This window comes from Panthera tigris, chromosome D2, assembly GCF_018350195.1.
Source record: "Panthera tigris isolate Pti1 chromosome D2, P.tigris_Pti1_mat1.1, whole genome shotgun sequence".
In the NCBI taxonomy this organism is placed as follows: domain Eukaryota; kingdom Metazoa; phylum Chordata; class Mammalia; order Carnivora; family Felidae; genus Panthera; species Panthera tigris.
In genome coordinates this window covers 8,836,651-8,858,141 of record NC_056670.1, presented here as the reverse complement: position 1 = coordinate 8,858,141, position 21,491 = coordinate 8,836,651, and the positions used below count along the sequence as shown (strand labels likewise).

The 21,491-nt window shown below is 40.8% G+C and overlaps 2 protein-coding genes across 8 annotated transcripts in view; both read right to left on the bottom strand.

The window, feature by feature from the left end:
- LOC102965255 (zinc finger protein 33B) overlaps positions 1-14,068 on the bottom strand; it is a 39,868-nt gene extending 25,800 nt beyond the window's left edge. Inside the window, exons 1-2 of one of the 5 annotated variants that reach the window (XM_042959780.1) lie at positions 13,983-14,068; positions 6,957-7,088 (exon numbers count right to left, since the gene is read on the bottom strand). In XM_042959780.1, the coding sequence (XP_042815714.1) occupies positions 6,957-6,971 (15 nt within the window). In that variant the 5' untranslated portion in view covers positions 6,972-7,088; positions 13,983-14,068. Of the gene's footprint in view, positions 1-6,956; positions 7,089-7,964; positions 8,263-8,391; positions 10,249-13,982 lie in introns of those variants that run through there. The other 4 variants (XM_042959778.1, XM_042959779.1, XM_042959781.1 and 1 more) reach the window with 4 other exon arrangements.
- The window catches only part of LOC102954361 (zinc finger protein 37A), a 145,427-nt gene extending 124,377 nt beyond the window's left edge, over positions 1-21,050 (bottom strand). Inside the window, exons 1-3 of one of the 3 annotated variants that reach the window (XM_042959787.1) lie at positions 20,536-21,050; positions 14,349-14,475; positions 13,969-14,072 (exon numbers count right to left, since the gene is read on the bottom strand). In XM_042959787.1, coding sequence (XP_042815721.1) covers positions 13,969-14,072; positions 14,349-14,382 — 138 coding nt within the window. In that variant the 5' untranslated portion in view covers positions 14,383-14,475; positions 20,536-21,050. The remainder of the gene's footprint in view (positions 1-13,968; positions 14,073-14,348; positions 14,476-20,535) is intronic. The other 2 variants (XM_042959789.1, XM_042959790.1) reach the window with 2 other exon arrangements.
- Between the last annotated feature and the right edge of the window lie 441 nt (positions 21,051-21,491).

Genomic DNA, 21,491 nt, shown 5'->3' with positions numbered 1-21,491 from the left:
ATTTAAAAAAGTTAAAAAAAAAAGAACACTCAGAGTACTATCGAAGTTGATATTTATGGATTACATAAATATACTATCAATACATTTTGTTACAAATTTTTATTCTCCAGTTTAAAAGGTAAAAGCCGAGGGGTGCCTGGGTGGCTAACTTCGGCTCAGGTCATAATCTCCCTGGTCACGGGTTTGAACCCTGCATCGTGTTCTGTAAGGACAGCATGAAGCCTGCTTGGGATTCTGTATCTCCCTCTCTCCCTGCTCCTCCCCAACTCATGTTCTTTGTCTCTCTCTCTCTCAAAAATAAACATAAAAAAGTTAAAAAATATATATAAATAACATGTTTCTACCTGTTGATGCAGCTACATATCGTGAGTATAAAGGCTGAGGTTCCTTAAATATCTGAAGTGGGAGAACACACTGAGACATGACACGTCTATGAAGAAGTGAGGGGGAGCAAGATGATAAAATCAGCAGCACACAAAGATCTTCCCGAGTCATTTTCAAAACCAGGAGGCACCTCGGGAACCACTGAGAACACTTCCAGTATCATTTGTAATGTGAGTTCCGGTTCTCACATTTCAAGTAGCAAACTGGCAGAAGAGGCATCTTCCGGTCGACTAGGAGTCAGAACATCTCAAATTTGTCCACTTCTCAAACTGCACTTTCTGCAAATGAACTATTCTATAGAGACCCCGAACGTAAATCCTTATTCGCTTCTGTAATTTCAGTACCTACAGCATAAAGGTGGTGTAGGATTGCACTAGCTAATCCAGAAAACTTACTTAACGTAGTATTATCCGGGCACATAATTAGAATTCACCAATCAAGAGATATATTCGATTCCAAATCATTCCTGACATACCAGCTGTGTCCTTTAATGAAACTGCTTCAAGAAATTTTTTTAGGTTTCTTTCTTTATTTTGAGAGAGAGAAAGAGCACGAGCAGGGGAGGGGCAGAGAGAAAGGGACAGAGAGGGTCCCACGCAGGCTCCATGCTGTGAGTGTGGAGCCCCAAGCACGGCTCCATCCCAGGAACCGTGAGATCATGACCTGGACTGAAAGCACGAGAAGGATGCTAAAGCCACTGAGCCACCCAGGTGCCCCATGAAACTGTCTGAAAAACAGTATTACAGATATTCTTCATTAAGGGAAACAAAATACTTCAGAGGGCTTCCACAAAATACGGGATAGCAGAAGATGACTGAAGTAAATGTAAAGGTCGAATTGCAGTAATAATAAAGGTCCTTTCATATGTTAATAGAAAATTACAAACTATAACCACAATTTAAACTTAAATGATGATTAGTATTAGAATAAAAATTAAATACTGAACCACTCTAGAAGGAGTAACTTTAAAAGTGTATCATCAAAGGTCACTTGATAAATCATGTGACCACTGACAAACCACTCACAAAATATTTTTTCCCCTCTCCAGTAGGTCCAGCGCCCCAGCCTGCCCCTGCGGGTACATCACAACTCCTGCCCACTGACATCAAACTGGGCCACGTGACTTGCTTTGGCCAATGAAAAGTGGTACAAGGGAAATGTGTCACTTCAGGGAGAAGTTTCAGAGACATCATCCTTCATCCTTGACCCCACAATGCACAGCACAGACAGCAGAGCCACGCCTTAGCCCGTAAGATCACAGACACAAACAAAAAATAAATTTAGGAATCCTTTGTTATGACACAAGCTGACTGATGCAGTGTTGAAAAAACAAAACAAAATAATCCAGTAAAACAGAAACAAACAACCTGTAGAGACCACTTGTGTATACAACAGGCTTGAGCAGTCAAAGCTTGAGCAAGGCAAAAGGACCCACAGCGACCACGACCACGACCACCAAGCTGACGTGAACAGGCTCATTAAGCCACAGGCCCTCACTGACCAATGGGCTGCCCACGGCAGGCACAGGCCTAAGATTACCAAAAAAGGGGGAAAAGTTACAGCTACTCTAGAACTACAGCCCCTCACCACCGCCTAGTAGCAGACGGTCTCCCCTTTGCCATCCCGCCCGCTGCTCCCTTGCAGGGTATCCAGTAAACTTCTATTTCCTCTGTTCTGTCTTGAGTGAATTCTTCACTGGCACCCCCTACCGGCTCCCACTCAATCGGGGTGCCCCACACAACCAACAAAAAGCATAGGGAATAAATACATTGTCAGATGGAGGGACTAAAGCCTCACAAGAACAAATACAAATGGGGTACGTCACCCAGTACAAAAAACAATTATGTTATTTTAGCCTTGAAAATCTTGTCTTTTCATTTTTAACCAGAAATGAAAAATCATGAGGAAAACAAAACAGGATCCCCACCGTAGGACTCACAGTAGCGTCAAAATCACGTGAGTTTCTTTTAATGCCCTACACAGTTCTAAGAGTTTCTCCTTATAAAGAGCGATGTCTCATTCTTAGAATCCTCACCAGCTGGCACACATTAGGACACGTACTAACTATTCATAAATGGTTAATGAACGAAGTGAAGGAAGGCCTAATTAAGGTACGTTACAGGGAATACCAACTGCAGCGAAAGGGACACTTATTTCAGTGATAAAAACAGTTGCAGTCAAATGGAACAGAAGAGAAACCCCCCAATAAACCCACGCACATATGGTCGACTGATTTTTGACAGGGTTGCAAAAACACACAATGGAGAAAGGATAGTCTCTTCGGTAAATGGCAGCGGGAAAACGGGATACCAACACGCAAAAGAATGAAACTATACCCCTATCTTACACCACTCATACAAATTAACTTGAAATGAATCAGACTTAAACATAAGAACTGATACCATACAATTCCTAGAAGCAAACATAGGGGAGAAGCTCAACATTGTTCTCTAGGATGATGTTTTCTTTGGATAAGATGCCAAAAGCAAGGCAACAAAAGCTCAAACAAGACTTTATCGAACTTAAGAGCTCTGCCCAGCAAACAGTCCATGAACTGGAAAGTAACCTACAGAATGGGAAACTATATTCACAAATCATGTATCTGATAAGACGTTAATATCCAAAATGTATAAACAACTCATACAACTCAAAAACCAAAAAGCAAATAATCCAATTAAAATTAGCAAAGGACCTGAACCGACATTTTTCCAAAGACCTACAAACGGCCAATTGTACATGCAAAGGTGCTCAATATCATGAACCATCAAGGAATGCAAATCAAAACCACAATGAAATGTCTCTTTCACACCTCTCCGAATGGCTATTATCAAAAAGACAAGAAATGACAAATGGCAAGACTGTGGCGTGAAGGGAATCCTCATTCACTGTTGGTGAGAATGTAAACTGGTGCTGCCACCTTGGGAAACACTATGGCAGTCCCTCAAAAAATTAAAAATGGAACTACCAGATGATCTAGCAATCCAATTCTAGGCACAAATCCAAAAGAAATGGAATCAAAACTGCAAAAGACCCCTGTAATCCCCTGTTCACTGCAACATTATTGATAGTAGCTGAGGCATGAGGCTTAGTGTTCATCAACAGAGGAATGGGGTAAAGATAATGCGTGTATACATACATGCATATATAATAAATATATATATAAACGCGCACACACACACACACAATGGAATACTATTCAACCATAAAAACAAAGGAAATCCTGCCACTTGAGACAATATGGACAGACCTTGAGGGCATTATGCTAAATGAAGTAAGTCAGAGAGAAAACAAATATCATACACTATAACTCACCATAAAGCCAATTTCATAGAAACAGAGTATAAAATGGGGACTGCCAGAGGCTGGGAGAAAAGAGGAAAAAAATGGGATGTTGTAAGCCAGGGTCATGAGATCGATCCCCACACTGGGCGCAGAGCCTACTTAACAATGAAGAAAGAAAGGAAGGGAGGGAAACAAACTAATTCCAGGTAAAGATGTCCCTACCTATGAATGAATACCTAAGAAAGAAGTAGAAACAAAATAAAACACAATCTTGGGGAGAAAGCAGGAGGAAATACTCAAGAATTCTTGTTATGAATTCAACATATCTTTGACACTAAACACTAAATCCTAACAAGAACATGTCCCCCACCAGGAAAAAATACCTCACTGCTCAATGTCTCTCATGGACACAGATACATAATTCTAAAACAAAATATTGTCATGACCCAGTTAGGTTTATTTCAGACATATCTTGTTAGTTTTACATTTAAATTTGTTGTAATTAATTTTACATTAAATTTAACTGCATAAGATTTGATGTAATTTACTAAGAAAATGAAGGAGACAAATCATATGACGATTTCAGTAGATGTCCAAAACCATTTTAAATAATTTAATTAGCACTCATTGGGGCGCTTGGTTGGCTCAGTCAGTTAAGCATCCAGCTTCGGCTCAGGTCATGATCTCACAGTTCGTGGGTTCGATCCCCAGGTTGGGCTCTGTGCTAACAGCTAGGAGCCTGGGGCCTGCTTTGAATTCTCTGTCTCCCTCTCTCTCTGCTCCTTCCCTGCTGGTATTCTTTCTTTCTCTCTCAAAAATAAACATTAATATTATTTTTTAATTTAATTGGCACTCATTAAAAAAAAAGAAAAATTTTAGGTAACTAGGAATAAAATTGGACATCCTTGATGCCATTATGAAATGTAAACAAATACAGCAAAAATCCATACTGAAAGGAAAGTTTCCCCGCTACTCTTGCTTCTATTTAATATTATATATTTGAGGACCTAAGAGGGCAATATAGAAAAAAAAGTACAAAATCTGGGAAAAGTATATGGCAGTGTCACTATTCCCAGATTATACATGTGTATACATAAAAAATCCAAATTTTTGGATATACAGATAAACAATTAGATGTGGTAAATTAGTGTAGAAAACTTGTTGGAAATAAGGTCAATATATAAAAAATAACATGCCAGCAACAAGCAGTTAAAAAAGTGCAAATAAAAATATATTTAAATATTAATACATAATACAGGGTGGCTCAGTTGACCATCAGACTCTTGATTTCTGCTGTGGTCATGACCCCAGGGACGTGGGATCCAGACTCATGTCGGGCTCTACCCTGAGTGTGGAGTCGGCTTAATTCTCTCCATCCATCTCCCTCTACCCCTCTCCCCAGCTCACGCTACCTCTCTTGGGTGGGGGGAGATACATGTATATTTTTAAAAAACCACTAAACACAAAGAAATAATTCTAACAATGGGTGTGCAAGAATTCCACCCACTCTTGAAATTGCTGAACACTTATACACCATAAATTTATGAAATTTGCACAAACTCAATAATCAGACGCATACAAATTAAACAGTGAAGTTTGTAACCATTTGAAGTAGGAATAACTTCTGTATCTGGAGAAGACACAGTTTTCTGATGAGTAACAATTTACCTAGAAAAATGAGAAATCCTAATATCCTGTAACTCAAAAATATTAATCACTGGACACTGGACCAATGATTCTTAAACTTAATGTGTTATCAACCATCACACGGACATCCCGTAAGAACACAGATTGCTGGGCCTGGCCCCCAAAAGTTCTCTTCCAGTAGGTTTGGGATGGTGGATCACAATCTGCATGTCAAACAAGTTTCGAGGGGACGCTGCCATTTCTGGCCAAAGATCCTCACTCTGAGAAGCAATGCTCCAGGGTCTGGAGATACATCTGCATTTACCATAGAGAATGACAAGGATATTCACAGCAGCTGTTATATTAAGGAAACATGCAAATTACCTATATGTCTATCAGTAAAATATAGTATTTAGAATACACTGTGTCCACACAGCAGGAAAATCCAACATTAAAAGAAACAAACTACAGGGGTGTCTAGGTGGTAAAGCATGTGACTCTTGATTTCGGCTCAGGTCATGATCTCACTGTCGTGAGACTGACTTCTGCACTGAGAGCGCAGCCTGATTAAGATTCTAATTAAAAAAAAAAAAAAAAAGGAAATAAGCTACATATGGATAGATCTCAAATTACTAGGGAACTAAGAAGAGAAAATGCCTGTCAATTACACATTAAGATAAGTACTCAAAACAATAAACAGTATTATTCAACCATTTTTCCAGTATCCATCAAAAGAGACAAAGAGTCTCCTGGAAAGAGTGGTCAGTAAATACAATTAAATCATTGGCAACCTTTACCTGGACAGATCCCAAACAGTGAAGAAGAAAAACCAAGGCAGAAAGCTATGGGATGAATTTGACGGAGAAGCTCAGACAGACTTACTGGAGAATTTAACTTTAAACGATCGGCTATAAAACTCGCATACACAACCCGGCTAAAGTACTCATGGAGAGTTCTTGTTAACCAGCACGCAGGCCATATTCATTCCTCTAAACGTATCAGGGTTTTTATTTTCTTTTTACTGTTTATATATTTTTGAGAGAGCAAGAGACAGAGTGTGAGCGAGAGAGAGGCAGAGAGAGAGGGAGACACAGAATCTGAAGCAGGCTCCAGGCTCTGAGCTGTCAGCACAGAGCCTGACGTGGGGCTCAAACTCACGGAGTGTGAGATCCTGACCTGAGCCAAACTCTAAAGCTCAACCTACTGAGCCACCTGGGCGCCCCTAAACGTATCAGGTTTTATACCAGGATCGAACAAGACTATCATTAAATTAACTACTTGAGCTATCTCTTGGACCCTTTTACTTTCAGTGAGGAATAGTTTTAGGCACTCATTTCAGGGCTGTCACAGGAAGGTTAAAACATAAAAAAGATATCATCCAAGAAGTCTTTGTGTCTTATAAAAATTCTGTCTGTATCCAAAAGACTGTGTCTTCCTTTCTCCGTGATTATCAGAAACAACAGCGATGTTATTTGTAGGTCAGTTTAGAAACTCTAAGTTATAGAATGATCAGTATGTATCTAGAAGCCACTTTAGTTTTGCTATTGATCTGCCACTACTTTCTGTAAAGGTAGATTTCTATCTATTGCTAATTTCCCATTAGTATGGGACTCACAAATCTCACCAGGTCCACTGCAAAATAAAGTGGGGAATGAACAACTTACCTGGGATTTGTTCATTTTCTGCTGCCTTGGAAAAGTGTAGACAACTCTGGTGCTGTGCTGAGTTACAGGAGGAATGAGGTCCTAAAAGAGCTGGCCTGCCTGGTGGCTCCTGAACGCTCCTGCCCTATAAAACTATACAACCCAATAGATAGGAAGAGTGTCAGTTCCTCTGACCTTCAGAAAGGACAGCAGATGCTCAAAGAACAACTATCTAATAGGACTCTGACTTAATCATGTAATGGCTGCTGGGCATAAAAGTTTTCACTGGGAAAACCTAAATATTTGCTTCCTGGGGATTTTTAACAGTTTAAAGCTCTCTCGATGTTCACAAAAAATTTTTAAATTAAAAAGTAGGTTTAAATAAAACATACTCAGTGAAGTAACATTAAGTCTTCACCAAAACTGCTACAAAAAATACTCCCAACCTGGGGCACCTGGGTGGCTCAGTCAGTTAAGCCTGGATTCTTGTTCAGGTCAAGATCTCAGGGATGGTGGGATGGAGTGAGCCCGACATCAGGCTCTGCGTTGACAGTGTTGAACCCGCTTGGGATTCTCTCTCCCTCTTTCTCTGCTTCTTCTGGGCTCTCTCTCTCTCTCCCTCTCCCCAAAATAAGTAAACTTAAAAAAGTACTCCTGATTAAACTGCTTATCAATTTCCCCACTGTTACTAAACCTTTGATTACTGATTACACAGAAAACGATAAAAAGCAATGCTTTAATGAAAGGTCTATGTTTTCATTTCTTGATCCTGGTTGCCGTTTCTCAAAAGGATCTTTTTAAAAGCAATTTGCCTTTCCTCGTGTGGAAAAGCAGGCAGTCTCTCTGGAGTCGGGAGACACAACTTCCAGGCTTCGCCACTAACAAACTGTGATTCTGAACAAGTCAGTAACCTTCGAGAAGAAAAACAAACAAACAAACAAACAAACAAACAATGTTTCTATTCAATGAGACAAAAAGTAAGGGATTCTTGGAGATCCTTCCCTAATGCCGGACTGAGTAACACCACACCTCAAGAAGCAGTCGCGCACCCGACTGGAGAGCCGCTCGGGGGACTCCAGGAAGGAGACAAGGAGAACCAAGAGGCGGGGCGGTAACCGACTCAGCCCAGGCAGGGGCGCCCGTCTTCCCGGACCGCCCCGCCTCCGCCCGACGCGCTCGCGCCCCCCTCCCGGCCGCGGCGCCGTCCCTCTCCCACCGCCTCCGGGCACACGCCCTCCTCCCGCGGCCTCCAGAACCGGGCCCCGCGAACGGCCCCGGCCGCTCCGGCAGGGACTGAGCACCGGGGGGCCCGACCTCTAGTGCTGATGGACACGTCCCCATCCCGCCGTCCCCGCTCCACGGACCTCCTCCACGCGATCGGGCACCGACCGCCGGGGCACAGACTCCCGGGCACACGGCGCCCCCATTGGCCCTCGTCCAATCGTCCCAAGCTCACCTATCGATCCCTGCACATCAATCCGCAGAAAAGGTCAGAGACACGGCGGGTGCAGAACCCCCCCTCCCAACGAGAACTGAGTTAAACGGAAGGAAAAAAAGAAACAGGACGGAAGTGCAGAGACGCAGAAGGCGGTACTAGGCAAGCGCAGAACCGGGCAGTGGGAGCGTTCCGCGCTGAAAGCCAGAGCCACCGCTCCTTTTAGACTCCTTGAGCGGCGATGGGCTTTAGTGGAGAGTGTGTAGTCTTTATCTAGCGTGAGAAGGTTGGGGCGCTTGTTAGTTACCCAAACAGTTACCCAAACTATCAGATCGCGTCAGGGAATCCCCAAAAGTTGCAGATTACAGCCGAGATCTATGTGCACCCAGTGTGCAATTTGGACACAGAGCTGAGCAGTCAGGAAAAGGAACCTGCTTGTCGACTTCACTTTCTAAATACTAGGAAACAGATTCCATCAAGCAATAAAACAATTTTTAAAATAAAAAAATAGTATCTGACACCGCCAGCGATTCTCTCTGGAAATAAAAAGCCAGGGGACGAGGGTGGGATCAAGCAAGATAGTTCATCAAAATCATGAAAGCAATGAACGAAAATCGTAGATAAATCAGAAAATCGACAGTCCAAAAGAAAATGTCTTTATTCGTCTACATAATCTTATTCTTCCTTCTACGACACTAACATTACTTGGAGAAATGGAGATAGACCCTTTCACTGAAACTCTATTCTGTGACAAAACCCACTAACACTGTCAACCAACTTTTGTACATACTTCTTTCTCTTTGATTTTTGTGTACTTTAATAGGTACTTTACAAAAGCATTCGTAACTTCATCTGTAACACATGAAAAGCTAAACTGACAACATTTCAAAAAGAAAACTTCCCAGGAAATATCAACACGTATAATATTGCTCCACTACAAGTAGTCTGGCATCTGCTTCATGGAAACATGGCCATGATTAAGAGTGTTTTTTTGAATGTAGTCTAATCAATACAGCATTTCAAGGCAATGAGAAATGAATGGAATATTCCAAACAGCAAGTCATTCGCAACAGTTTGGAATAGTCTTAGGTACATAGTTCACACAGGGCATAATTCACAGGGATCCAAGATTTGAAATGTGTAAAATAAACCACTAGGAAAATAAAGGTGACAAGCTGTGACACCAAAAATAAAAACCATAAATTTAGTATCCGATGCGTTTTAGTATTAGCAATAACAAGTAGTTCAGCTCGATTTTAAGTTAAAAGCAAATAAACAAGGAAATATATTTTTAATATTTGAAAGAAAAGATATGTTAATTAATAAAGAGATCTTTAAGTCAATAGAAACGTGAATCCGGCTACGTAACTAAGCACTCATGATAAAAAAGAAATGACAGTGAATGACAAATGTATGTAAAAGTCTATTAGGAGAATTTAAAAGAATGCAAATGTTTAAGTAAAAACATGTAACCTATCATTTATTGAGAGAAAATTTTTTCATTTTACTTCTATACACAGAAGTTCACTCTGGTGTAGTTTCAGGAATTGTGACAAAATGCGGAGATCTGTGTAACCACCACCACAGCCAAAATCCAAAACTATTTCACCACAGCCCTCAAATTCCTTCGTGCTACTCTTTTGAAGTCAAACTTCCTTACCGCTCTATCCTCTGGCAGCTACTATCTACACGTCATGCCTACACGTTTGCCTTTTCTGGAAAGTCCCGTGCATATAGAATCTTACAGTATGTAATCTTGTTGAGTCTGTACCTTTGACTGAGTACAATATACTTCAGATTCATCCTTCTTATTTTATGTATCAATACACATACATTGTTGGTTTTTATTTCCCAAGTCCTTGGGGCGCCTGGGTGGGTCAGTCCGTTAAGCGTTCCAATTCGGCTCAGGTCATGACCTCATGGTTCCTTTGTTCGAGCCCCACTTCGGGCCCTTTGCGGACAGCCCAGAGCCTGAAATCTGCTTCGGATTCTGTCTCCTCTCTCTGCCCCTCCCCTGCTTGCACCCTGTCTCTCTCTCTCTGGTATGTGGTTGAGGAGATACTTATTCCCAGTCACCGTTACTCTGAGTTTAATCCATGTAAACTCCCTGGAGGCTCGTTTCTATCAAATTTTACCGGATTGTTAATCTGGCACGTCCAGCACGTACACGACTCCACGCGACGCTATCATAAAGTTAACGTTCAGTGATGTGCGTACAAGAATGTTTACATCAGTCAGGGTCCACCCAAATGTTATGAGAGAGGGAATTTAATAGAGCAGGTTAAAACAGGCATTTTAAAGGCAAAAGTGGACACTGAGGCAACACAGGCGTAACACGGGCAGAGCGCAGCTCCCATCTCAGGGTACCATGACGGAAGAAGTCACTCAGGAGAGCGGCCCCACAGAACTGGGATTCCACACCTGAAGCGGAGGAGGTGCTGGGTCATGCTGATACTACAGATACTCAGAGAAGAGCCCTGCAGAACTGGAATTCGGACCTTCAGACCTTCAGACCTTCAGAGCGGTGTCGTCCAGTTACCGCAGGCCGCTCAGAAGGGCGGGGGGGGGGGGGGGGGGATAACGCCTCTGAGGCTCACGCCTCCCAGCTGGTGTGCCCATCGGGGAGGGGTCAATATGGCTGCACCTGGGAGACCTAAAAGAAGCTGGTGAGAAAACATGCTGGGATTCGACAGTGGTGATGGTTGCACGACTTTGTGAATATACTTACAACCCACTGAATTTTCCACTCTTAAAGGAGTGAATTTAATGGTAGGTGAATTATATCTCACCTATTTTGAAATTTTTAAAACAATTTTTAAAAAGAAGCTGTAGTCTACTACTAGTGGCCAAAGTGCAGGGCCATCGCTGGGGTGATGTTAAGGAAAGCATCCCGTGATGACACCTCACAGCCTGGAGCCTGCTTCGAATTCTGTGTCTCCCTCTCTCTTTGACCCTCGCCCCCACGCGCTCTCTCTCTCAAAAATAAACATTAAAAAAAAAAGAGGTACTTAAAAAATAAGTCAGTAACACTAAAAAAAGATAAATGGGGAACCTGGGTGGCTTAGGTGGCTCAGCATCCAACTCTGAGTTTCAGCTCAGGCCATGATCTCACGTTTCTGTGAGACTGAGTCCTGACGGCCTCTGTCCTGGAGGTGCAGAGTCAGCTCAGAATCAGACTCCTCTCTCTGCCCCTTCCCAACTCGTACTTTCTCTTTCGCTCCCTCAAAGTCAATAAGTCTAAATAAATAAAACTCAAAAGATGTTCTTAGCAATTTTCTGTATTCGTTATACCCACGCGACCCTGAAGAAAATAGCCAACCTAGAAGAGTGACGCTGCCAGATATCATAACTTATAATTAAGTTACGATAAATAAAACGCAGTGGTATTGTCATGAAGGATAACTCAGCCAATACAACAATCAGAAAGCCCAGAAACAAAACCACAAATACATGCTCACCCAATAAATGACAAATATAAAACCACCAATCAGCAGGAGAAAGGACAGTCTTTTCAACCGTCATCAGAAGGCATGGAGAAGATCAGACATAACTCAGAAAAGATATTTTCAATAAATACATATTTCTACAAACAAATCATATCCAAGATATATTTTAAGACTTCTAGAATTCATTGTTAGGGAATTTTTTTAATATAATTTATTGTCAAAATGGATTACATACCACACTCAGTGCTCATCCCAACTAATGCCCTCCTCAGTTCCCATCACCCACTTTCCCCTCTCCCCCACCCCCCATAAACCCTCAGTTTGTTCTCTGTATTTAAGAGTCTCTTATGGTTGCCCCCCCCATCCCTGTTTGTAACTATTTTTTCCCTTCCTCTCCCCCCATGGTCTTGTGTTAAGTTTCTCAAGATCCACATGAGTAAAAATATAGTATCTATCTTTCTCTGACTGACTTAGTTCACTTAGCATAATACCTTCCGGTTCCATCCACGTTGCTGCAAATGGCATGATTTCATCCTTTCTCATTGCCAAGTAGTATTCCGTTGTATATATAAACCACGTCTTCTTTAACCATTCATTAGTTGATGGACATTTAGGCTCTTTCCATAATTTGGCTGTTGTTGAAAGCGCTGCTATAAACATTGGGGTATAGGTGCCCCTATGCACCAGCACTCCTGTATCCCATGGGTAAATTCCTAGTAGTGCTACTGCTGGGTCATAGGGTAGTTCTAGTTTTAATTTTTTAAAGAATCTCCACACTGTTTTCCAGAGCGGCTGCATCAGTTTGCATTCTCATCAAACTTCTAGAATTATTCAATAAGACCGTAACCCAATAAACTAGTATCGGCAAAAGACCTGAACAGTTACTTTGCTAAAGGACATCCAAAAAGCCAATGAACATATGAAAGCATACTCAACATCATTAGTCATCAGAGAAATGGCAATTAAAACCTGACGAGATAGAGCAACACAACGACCAGAATGGTTAAATTTAATTAGACCGACAATATCAAGTGCTCATAAGGATGAACTGCAATTAAACTCCTCACACACTGCTAGTGGCAATATGATTTAGTACAACCACGTTGGAAAACTGTTAAAACTAACACACATTGATAAATCTAGAGATGTAGCTACTCTGTACCCAGCAAGTCCATTTCTGGTCACACATCTAACACACATAAGAGTTGAGGGGTGCCTGGGTGGCACAGTCAGGTGAGCATTCAACTCTTGGTTTCAGCTCGGGTGATAACCTCACGGTTCATGAGATTGGGCCTCACATTCGCTCTGTGCTGACAGCATGCAGCCTGCCGGGGACTCTCTCTCTCCCTCTCTCTCTGCTCTCCCTGTCACATTCACACTCTCTCTCTCAAAATTAATGAATATACTTCATTTAAAGATTTCAAAGATTTAAAAACAGTTTGTGTCCTCCAAAACACACACAGAAGAATATTTACATCAAGGTTTTTCAAATACCTTAAAACTCAAAAGAAATAAGTTTCAAAACAAGTGTGTTTCCAATACGTATCCTAAAGATGTAGCATAAAAATAAGGAGATAAACTCTGGGATAGTCACAATGGAATGCTACACAGACATATACAGCAATTAACTAATCATACACACAACATGGGTATTTTTCAAAGATACACTACTGAACCAAAGATGCCCAGTACTATATGTATATATACACACACATATAAAATACACATGGTTGTTATACACATATACAGACAGTATGTCTTAACTCAATATAACTTATTCCAATAAAAAAAAGATAACATTTGTGTGATCTTTTTATAGATAGTATAGATATCTTTAGTATAGATAGAAATAGAAATATATACTATAGAGAGTATACATATCTTTAGGTAGTATGTCTTAAGATGTCTTAACTCAACATAACTTATTCCAATAAAAAAAAAGATAACATTTGTGTATAAAAGTGACAGTAGGAGATTCTGGGTGATTCAGGGACACTGAACATTTGAGTCAAGTCAACATGCCACTTCCAAAGGTTCATCGGAGCCTCTAAACAGTGATTCCTGAAGACCACTTCAAAGACCATTTCAATGGTCTTAAGCTCTGAACTAACGCTTTGTCATCTAATTTCCTCCTAAACTCCAACTGACTCACACTGACGGACTCACCTGGGTCACTCTGGCCTGGGGACTCTAATATCCATGGCTCCTCTCCTTGCTCCAACTTGAGGATCACTTCTGGTTTAGGAATGGATAACCCTGTGAATAAGAATCGGATCACGTGGGACAAACTGGAGGAGTTTCAGGACTCCTCAAGGTGGACGACAGTATAACTCAAAGACTACACAATAAAAAAAATTTAATTTAATCCCTGTTATGGGACAGAGGGAAACAAATTCCTTGTGACAACCAAAAGGGATAAACCATCCTTGGCCTCCAAATTCCAAAGCTAAATATTACTGTAGTCTACAAAAACTCTACACGTTTCTGTAAATAAAAAACTGGAGGCCTGCCTGAGAAACAAGCACTACCTACCCACTGCGACAAGGTGGCTGTAGTTCTCCAGCATCACGTCCCTGTACAGGGTCCTCTGAGCAGGGTCCAGGCGCTGCCACTCCTCCTCAGTGAAGCCCACAGTCACATCCCCGAATGACAATAATCCCTGCAAAAGCACATTGTGCTCAGTCTAAAGTAGTCAGAATCAGGAAATATGAAAAAAAAAAAAAAAAGATGTTCAAAGACAAATTCTTGCATATTTTGCTGTTAAAAACTGACCAGATAATGTTACTAACCTCTACTATATATATATATATATATATATATATACCTTGTTTTGTGTTAGACTTTGCGAGTAAAAAAGAGATTAGAGTAGAAATACCACTGACGAATCAATTTATTCTTTAATGCAAACGATCTGAGTGCACACATGTACTTGGAACTACCCTGGTTCTGACAATTCCAAGTGGAATAAAATACTCTTTCTGATCTCAAAGAAGATATTCTCATAAGGAAACCCGCAAAGACATACCTGCCACAGGAATTAAAGAACCCACACCTAAGAAGGCATTACATTTATACACCAGGCTGATCCTTGGCACAAAGAGAGCCTACCACCATAAAAATAAATAAGTAAGAAGAAACAAAAACAGTAAGAAAATACAGCAAACATCACAGATTGCGGAGAATCTGATTTCCAAGCCACCACATTATTAAACTCAAATGCCCAATGTTTAATCAAAAAATCACAAGGCATAAAAGAAAACAGGAAAACATGTAACCATATAAAACTCCTAAAAAAAAAAACAACAGAGGTGCTAATGAGCTCCTTGACACAGGTCTTGGCAATGGTTTTAGGTTTGACACCAAAAGCAAAAAAACAACACAAGAAGAAATAAATAGGAGTACATCATAACTAAAATGTTTCTTTGCACCCCAAAGAAAATCATCAACAAAAATAGAAAGGAAACCTACTGAACACAGAAAATATTCCTGACTCCTGTATCTCATAAGGGACTAATAGTCAAAATATATAAAGAACTCACATAACTCACTTGCCAAAAAAACATGAATACACATTGTTCAGAGAAGACACACAGGCCCATAAAAAAGATGCTCAACATCATTCATCATTAGGGAGAGGCAAATCAAAACCACAATGATATTACCTCCTACCTGTTAGAATGGCTATCAAGAACACAAGGAGGAACAAGTGTTAACAAGGATGCAGACAAAAGGGAACACTGGGCACTGTGCGTCGGAATGTAAACTGGTGCTGTGGAAAACAGTATGGAGGCTGTCCAGACAATTAAAAGTAGAACTACCATATGATCCAGGCATTCCACTTCCAGTATTTACCCACCCCCCCCAAAAAATAAAAACATTAACTCAAAAAGGTACATACACCCCATGTTTGCAGCAGCATTATTTACAATATCCAAGATATGGACACAACCTAACTGTCCACTGATGGATGAATGCATAAAGAAATTGTGGTATGTATATACAACGGAATATGATTCAGCCATGAAAAAGAATGAAACCTTGCCATTTGCAACAACATGGATGGACTTTATGGCATGATGCTAAGTGAAATAAGTCAGGAAGAGAAAGACAAGTAAGTACCATGTGATCTCTCTTACATGTGGAATCGTAAAAAAAACAAAAACAAAAAACAAGCTCATACAGAGAACAAGTTGGTGGGGGGTGGGGTGGGGAAAATGGGTGAATCCTTTTCTACTTTAAAAAACTGTCTTCAAGAGAACAAGGAAACTACAATATCTTTTATGAACATGGATGTAAAACGTCCTCAACAAAATATTTCCAAACAGAATTCAGCAGCATAGTAAAAGGATTATTACATATCACAAAGCTATAGTAATCAAAACACATGGTACTGGTACCAAAATAGACACAAAAATCAATGGAACAGAATCGAGACCTCAGAAGTAAACCAAAACCTGTATGGTCAATTAATCTATGCCAAAGGAAGCAAGAATAAACTTTGTGAAATAGACAGTCTCTTCAACAAATGGTGCCGGAAAAACTGGACAGCTCCATGCAAAAGAATTAAACTGGACCACTTTCTTACACTATACACAAAAAAGACACTCAAAAGGGATTAAAGACCTAAATGTCAGCCCTGAAATCATAAAACTCCTAGAAGAAAACTACACCCAGTAACTTCTTTGACATGGGCCATAGAAACACTTTTCTAGATATGTCTCATGAGGCAAGGGAAGTAACAGCAAAAATAAACTGTTGCAACTACACCAAAATAAAAAGTGTTTGCATAAAGAAAACCATCAACAAAACAAAAAGGCAACCCAGTGAATGGGAGGAAATATCTGCAAATGATATATCCAATAAAGAGGTTAATATCCAAAACATATGAAGAACTTATACACCTGATTAAAGCAGACATACAGGAGCGCCTGGGTGGCTCAGTCAGTTAAGCATCCGACTTTGGCTCAGGTCACGATCTCACGGTTCGTGGGTTCAAGCCCCACACTGAGCTTTCTGCTGACAGCTTGGAGCCTGGAGCCTGTTTCAGGTTCTGTGTCTCCCTCTCTCTCTGCCCTTCCCCTGCTCCTGCTCTCTGTAACCCTCTCTCTCAGATACAGGAAAACATGTTCAACGTCACTCATCATCAGAGAAATGCAAATCAAAACCACAATGAGGTATCACCTCACACCTGTCAGAATGGCTAGTATCAAAAAGAAATAACAAATGTTGGCGAGGATGTGGAGAAAAATGTAAATTTTTGGTGGGAATGGAACTGGTGCAATCACTGTGGAAAACAGCATGGTGGTTTCTCAGAAAAGTAAAAATGGAAATACCATATGACCCAGTAGTTCCACTACCGTGCATTTAGCCAAAGTAAATAAAACACTTAATTTGAAAAGACACATACACCCCTATGTTTACTGCAGTATTATTTACAATACCCAAGATATGGAAGCAACCCAAGTGTCCACTGATACATGAAGGAATAGAGAAGATTTGGTATATATACACAATGCAATATTACATAGGCATTAAAAAGAATGAGATCTTGGCATTTGGGACAAAATGGATGACACTAAAATGTATTATGCTAAGTGAAATAAAACAGACAGAAAAAGAAAAATACCACATGATTTCACTTCTATGTGGAATCTAAAAAACAAAACAAATGGACAAAGAAACAAAAGAGACCCATAAATACAAAGAACAACCTGGTGGTTGCTAAGGGAAAGTGTTGGAAGATGGGTGAAACCGAGAAAGAGGATTAAGAGTTACAACCTTCGAGTTACTAAATAAATCATGGAGATGAAAAGTACAGAACAGCAAATAAGGTCAGTAATATTGTAATAACATATGGCAACAGCTGGTGACTACACTTATTGTGGTAAGTACTAATGTAAACAATTGTTGAATCAGTATGCTGTACACCTTACACTAATAAAATTGTATGTTAATTATATTTCAATTAAAAAATAAAATAAAATAGGGCCAGGCCACCTGGGTACCTCAGTCAGTTGAGCAACCCAGTCTTGTATTTGGCTCAGGTCATGATCCAGGGTCATGAGATCAAGCCCATGTCACACTCCACACTGGGCATGGAGCCTGTCTAAGAGTCTGTCTTTCCGTTTTCCTCTTCCCTGCTCACACCCACACTCACTGTCTCTCTAAAAAATTAATAACATTTAATTTACTTTCATTCAAGTTTTCAAAAAGGATTATACACCATGACCAAGTAGATCCATTCCTGGAATGCAAGGATGGTTCAACATACAAAAATCGATTAATATAATATACCACATCAATACAATGAAGGGATAAAAAAACCACATGACAATCTCAAGTGATGCAGAAAAAGCATGTGACAAAGTTCAACAATCTTTCATGGTAACAGCACTCAACAAAAGAAGGGAACTACTTCCACATTTCCACATAATAAAATCCATATATAGAAAGAAAGAAAGAAAGAAAGAAAGAAAGAAAGAAAGAAAGAAAGAAAGAAAGAAAGAAAGAAAAGCACAAGAAAATTATTCTCAATGATGAGAAGGTAGAAAGCTAATCCTGTCAGATCAGGAGCAAGGTCAGGATGCCTGCTTTCACCACTTGTCTTCAACACAGTACTGGATGTTCTAGTCAGAGCATTAGACAAGAAAAAGAAATAAAAAGCATCTAAATTAGAAAGGAAAAAGGAAAAGCATCTGTGCAAATGAAATAATATTACATGTAGAAAAACCTAAAGACTCCACAAAAAAAGCGGCTGCATCAACTAAATGAATTCAGCAAAGTAGCGAGATACATCAACACACAAAATTCAGTTGCATTTCTATATAGGTACAATGAACGACCTGAAACGGAAATTACAAAACCAATTCCACTTACCAAAGCATCAAACAAAATCTTAGGAATTAATGTAACTAAAGATGTAAAAGATCTGCACAATAAAAACTACAAAATAGTGCTGAAGGCATTAAAGAAGGAATTAATAAATGGAAACACATCCCATGTTCATGGATTAGACAACTTCTTGTTAAAATGTCAATACTACTCAAAGTGATGTACAGTTTCAATGAAATCCTTAGCAAAATCCCAATGACGTTTTTTGCAGAAATTAAAAAAAAACCCATCCTAAAATTCAAAGAAACCAGACTATCCCCAACAATCCTGAAAAACAACAAAACTGGAAGACTTACACTTCCTGATTTCAAAACTTAGTACAAAGCCACAGCAATCAAAACAGGATGGTACCAGCATAAAAAGGGACAAATAAGACCAATGGAATAGAAAAAAAGAGTCCAGAAATAAACACTCACACATATTGTCAAATGATTTTTGACAAGGCTGTCAAGACCACTCAGTGGGAAAATGACAGTCTTTTCATCAAATGGCACTAGAAAAACTGCATAGCCACATGCAAAAGAATACAGTTGGACCCTTACCTAACACCATAGACAAAAATCAACTCACACCAAGAACCTAAATTTAAGATCTAAAACAACAAAACTTAGAAGAAAACATAGGACAAAAGATCCACAACACTGGACTTGGCAAGGTTTTCCTGGCGATGACATCAAAGGCATGGGTAACAAAGAAGAAATTGACAAACTTTTCATGAAAATGGAAATATTTTCACTACAAAAGATACTATCCACAGAGTTCAAAGTCAATCCACAGGAAAAAATATTTATAATTCATATATCTGATAAGGAATTAATATCCAGAATATATAGACAACTCTTATATTCAGCAACAACAACAAAACCCAAAACAATCCAATTCAAAAATGGGCAATGCAGTTGAACAGATACTTCTCCAAAGAAGATACACAAATGGCCAATACACAAGAAAAGATACCAAAGGAAATACAAGTCAAAGGTACAGTAAGATCCCACCTCACACCCATTAAGATTGCTACTACCAAAAAAAGAAAAAGCAACTGTTGGCAAGGATGCAGAGGAAACGGAACCCCCACGCTCTGCTGCTGACAGGGTAAAGCGGTACAACCATTGTAGAAACAGGATGGAGCTTCCTCAAAAGTGAAACTAGAATTACCTTACGGCCCAGCAATTTTCCTTCGAGGTATATACCCAAGAGGAGGTCTCAACCACATGTCTGCACACTCGTGTTCACGGCAGCATCATTATTCACAATAGTGGAAACATGGAAGCAACTCAGGTGTCCACGGACAGGTGAATGGACAAGCATAATGTGCATATACGTACAATGGGAGATCACTCAGCCTTAAAAATGGAAAAAACCCTGCAATACGCTACAACATGGATGCATCTTGAGGACGTAATGCTAAGCGAAATAAGCCAGTCACAAAAGGACAAAGACTACAGGATTTCACTAATACGAGGTCCTCAGAGTAGTCAAAATTACAGAAACAGGAAGTATAACGGTGGTTTCCAGCGCCTGGAGGTAGGGGAGACCGGGGAGTTATTGTTTAATAGGTATAGAATTTCAGTTTTTACAAGATGAAAAGAGTACGGGGATGAATGGTAGCGACATTTGCCCAACAATGTGAATGTATCTAATACCACTGAAGTGGCTCCCGTCACCTCCCAGAAGGCGTTACGCGGTTACCATGGGGACGGGACACTGACCACCGGTGGCTGGGAGGACGAAGACGGAGCCGAGTGGAGGAGAACGTGGTTCCCCCCCTCCCCCCAGGAGAGAAGCGACCACCCACGAGCGCCCCCGGGCCAGTTTCCGCCGGTCTCACCGAGGCCTCGGGCGGGCGACCCTTCACCTCGGAGACGAAAACACGAACCTTCGCTGGGTGACAAGCGCGGGGACGCGCTGGTTCGCATTCGATGCATACAGACGGAGCAGGACTCACCCCGCGCTCAGGCACCGAGCCGTTTCCTCTGTCACCGGCCCCACCCGCGCGGGGCCTCCGTCCCACGGGTCACCCACATTCAACCACAGCCACCCGACTTCTTCACCATGGGGTAGTCCCGCCTGCGTCCAGGCGCTCAGCAGCGAGAGCAACAGGGACAGTCCTCTCGCGATGCTGCGTACACCAACGTGAACTACCGGGAAGAGAGCAGTGCACATGCGCAGAAGGCCCGAGCGGTTCCTGTGCCTGACCAGGGTGATCACGCTGAGTTTCCCAAGTCCCTGGCGCCACCTCCTTGGAAAACACCTTTCATTCTTAGGCGACATTGGATAGAACTGCCCGATTTAGCAAATTAGGTACAAGCAGGAGGCAATGATGCTACAGTTTGACTCACTGTTTATCCGAAATGAATGCTAAGTACCTAAACATACACCTCTTTCATTAATTCTATATCACTGATGAATTGGCTCTCCTAGAGGTTGCTTCTTTTGCAGAATACACCTGCAGAATTTCTCCAGGGACAGTTTGAATTCCATTTATATTGTGTAAGGGTTAAATTGTACTGTAGGGCTAAGGCTTAGCTTAAAAGATGACAACTTTGTTCTAGCACTGCAGGTCAAAAGATAACAGCCTTGCTTTTAACTCTTGTAAATCATACTTCATACTCTTGTGAATCAGGCTTTACCAATGAAGGAAACAAAAGCTCAAAAAAGAGCGTCAGAGACGAGGACAAGGAGATCCACTGGTTGCAACTTAGCAGCAGAAAGTCTAAAATAATCACCTCATTCGATAACTGTTTCTAACTCATCTGGGAACTGTTTCTCTGTTCTGTTCCCAGA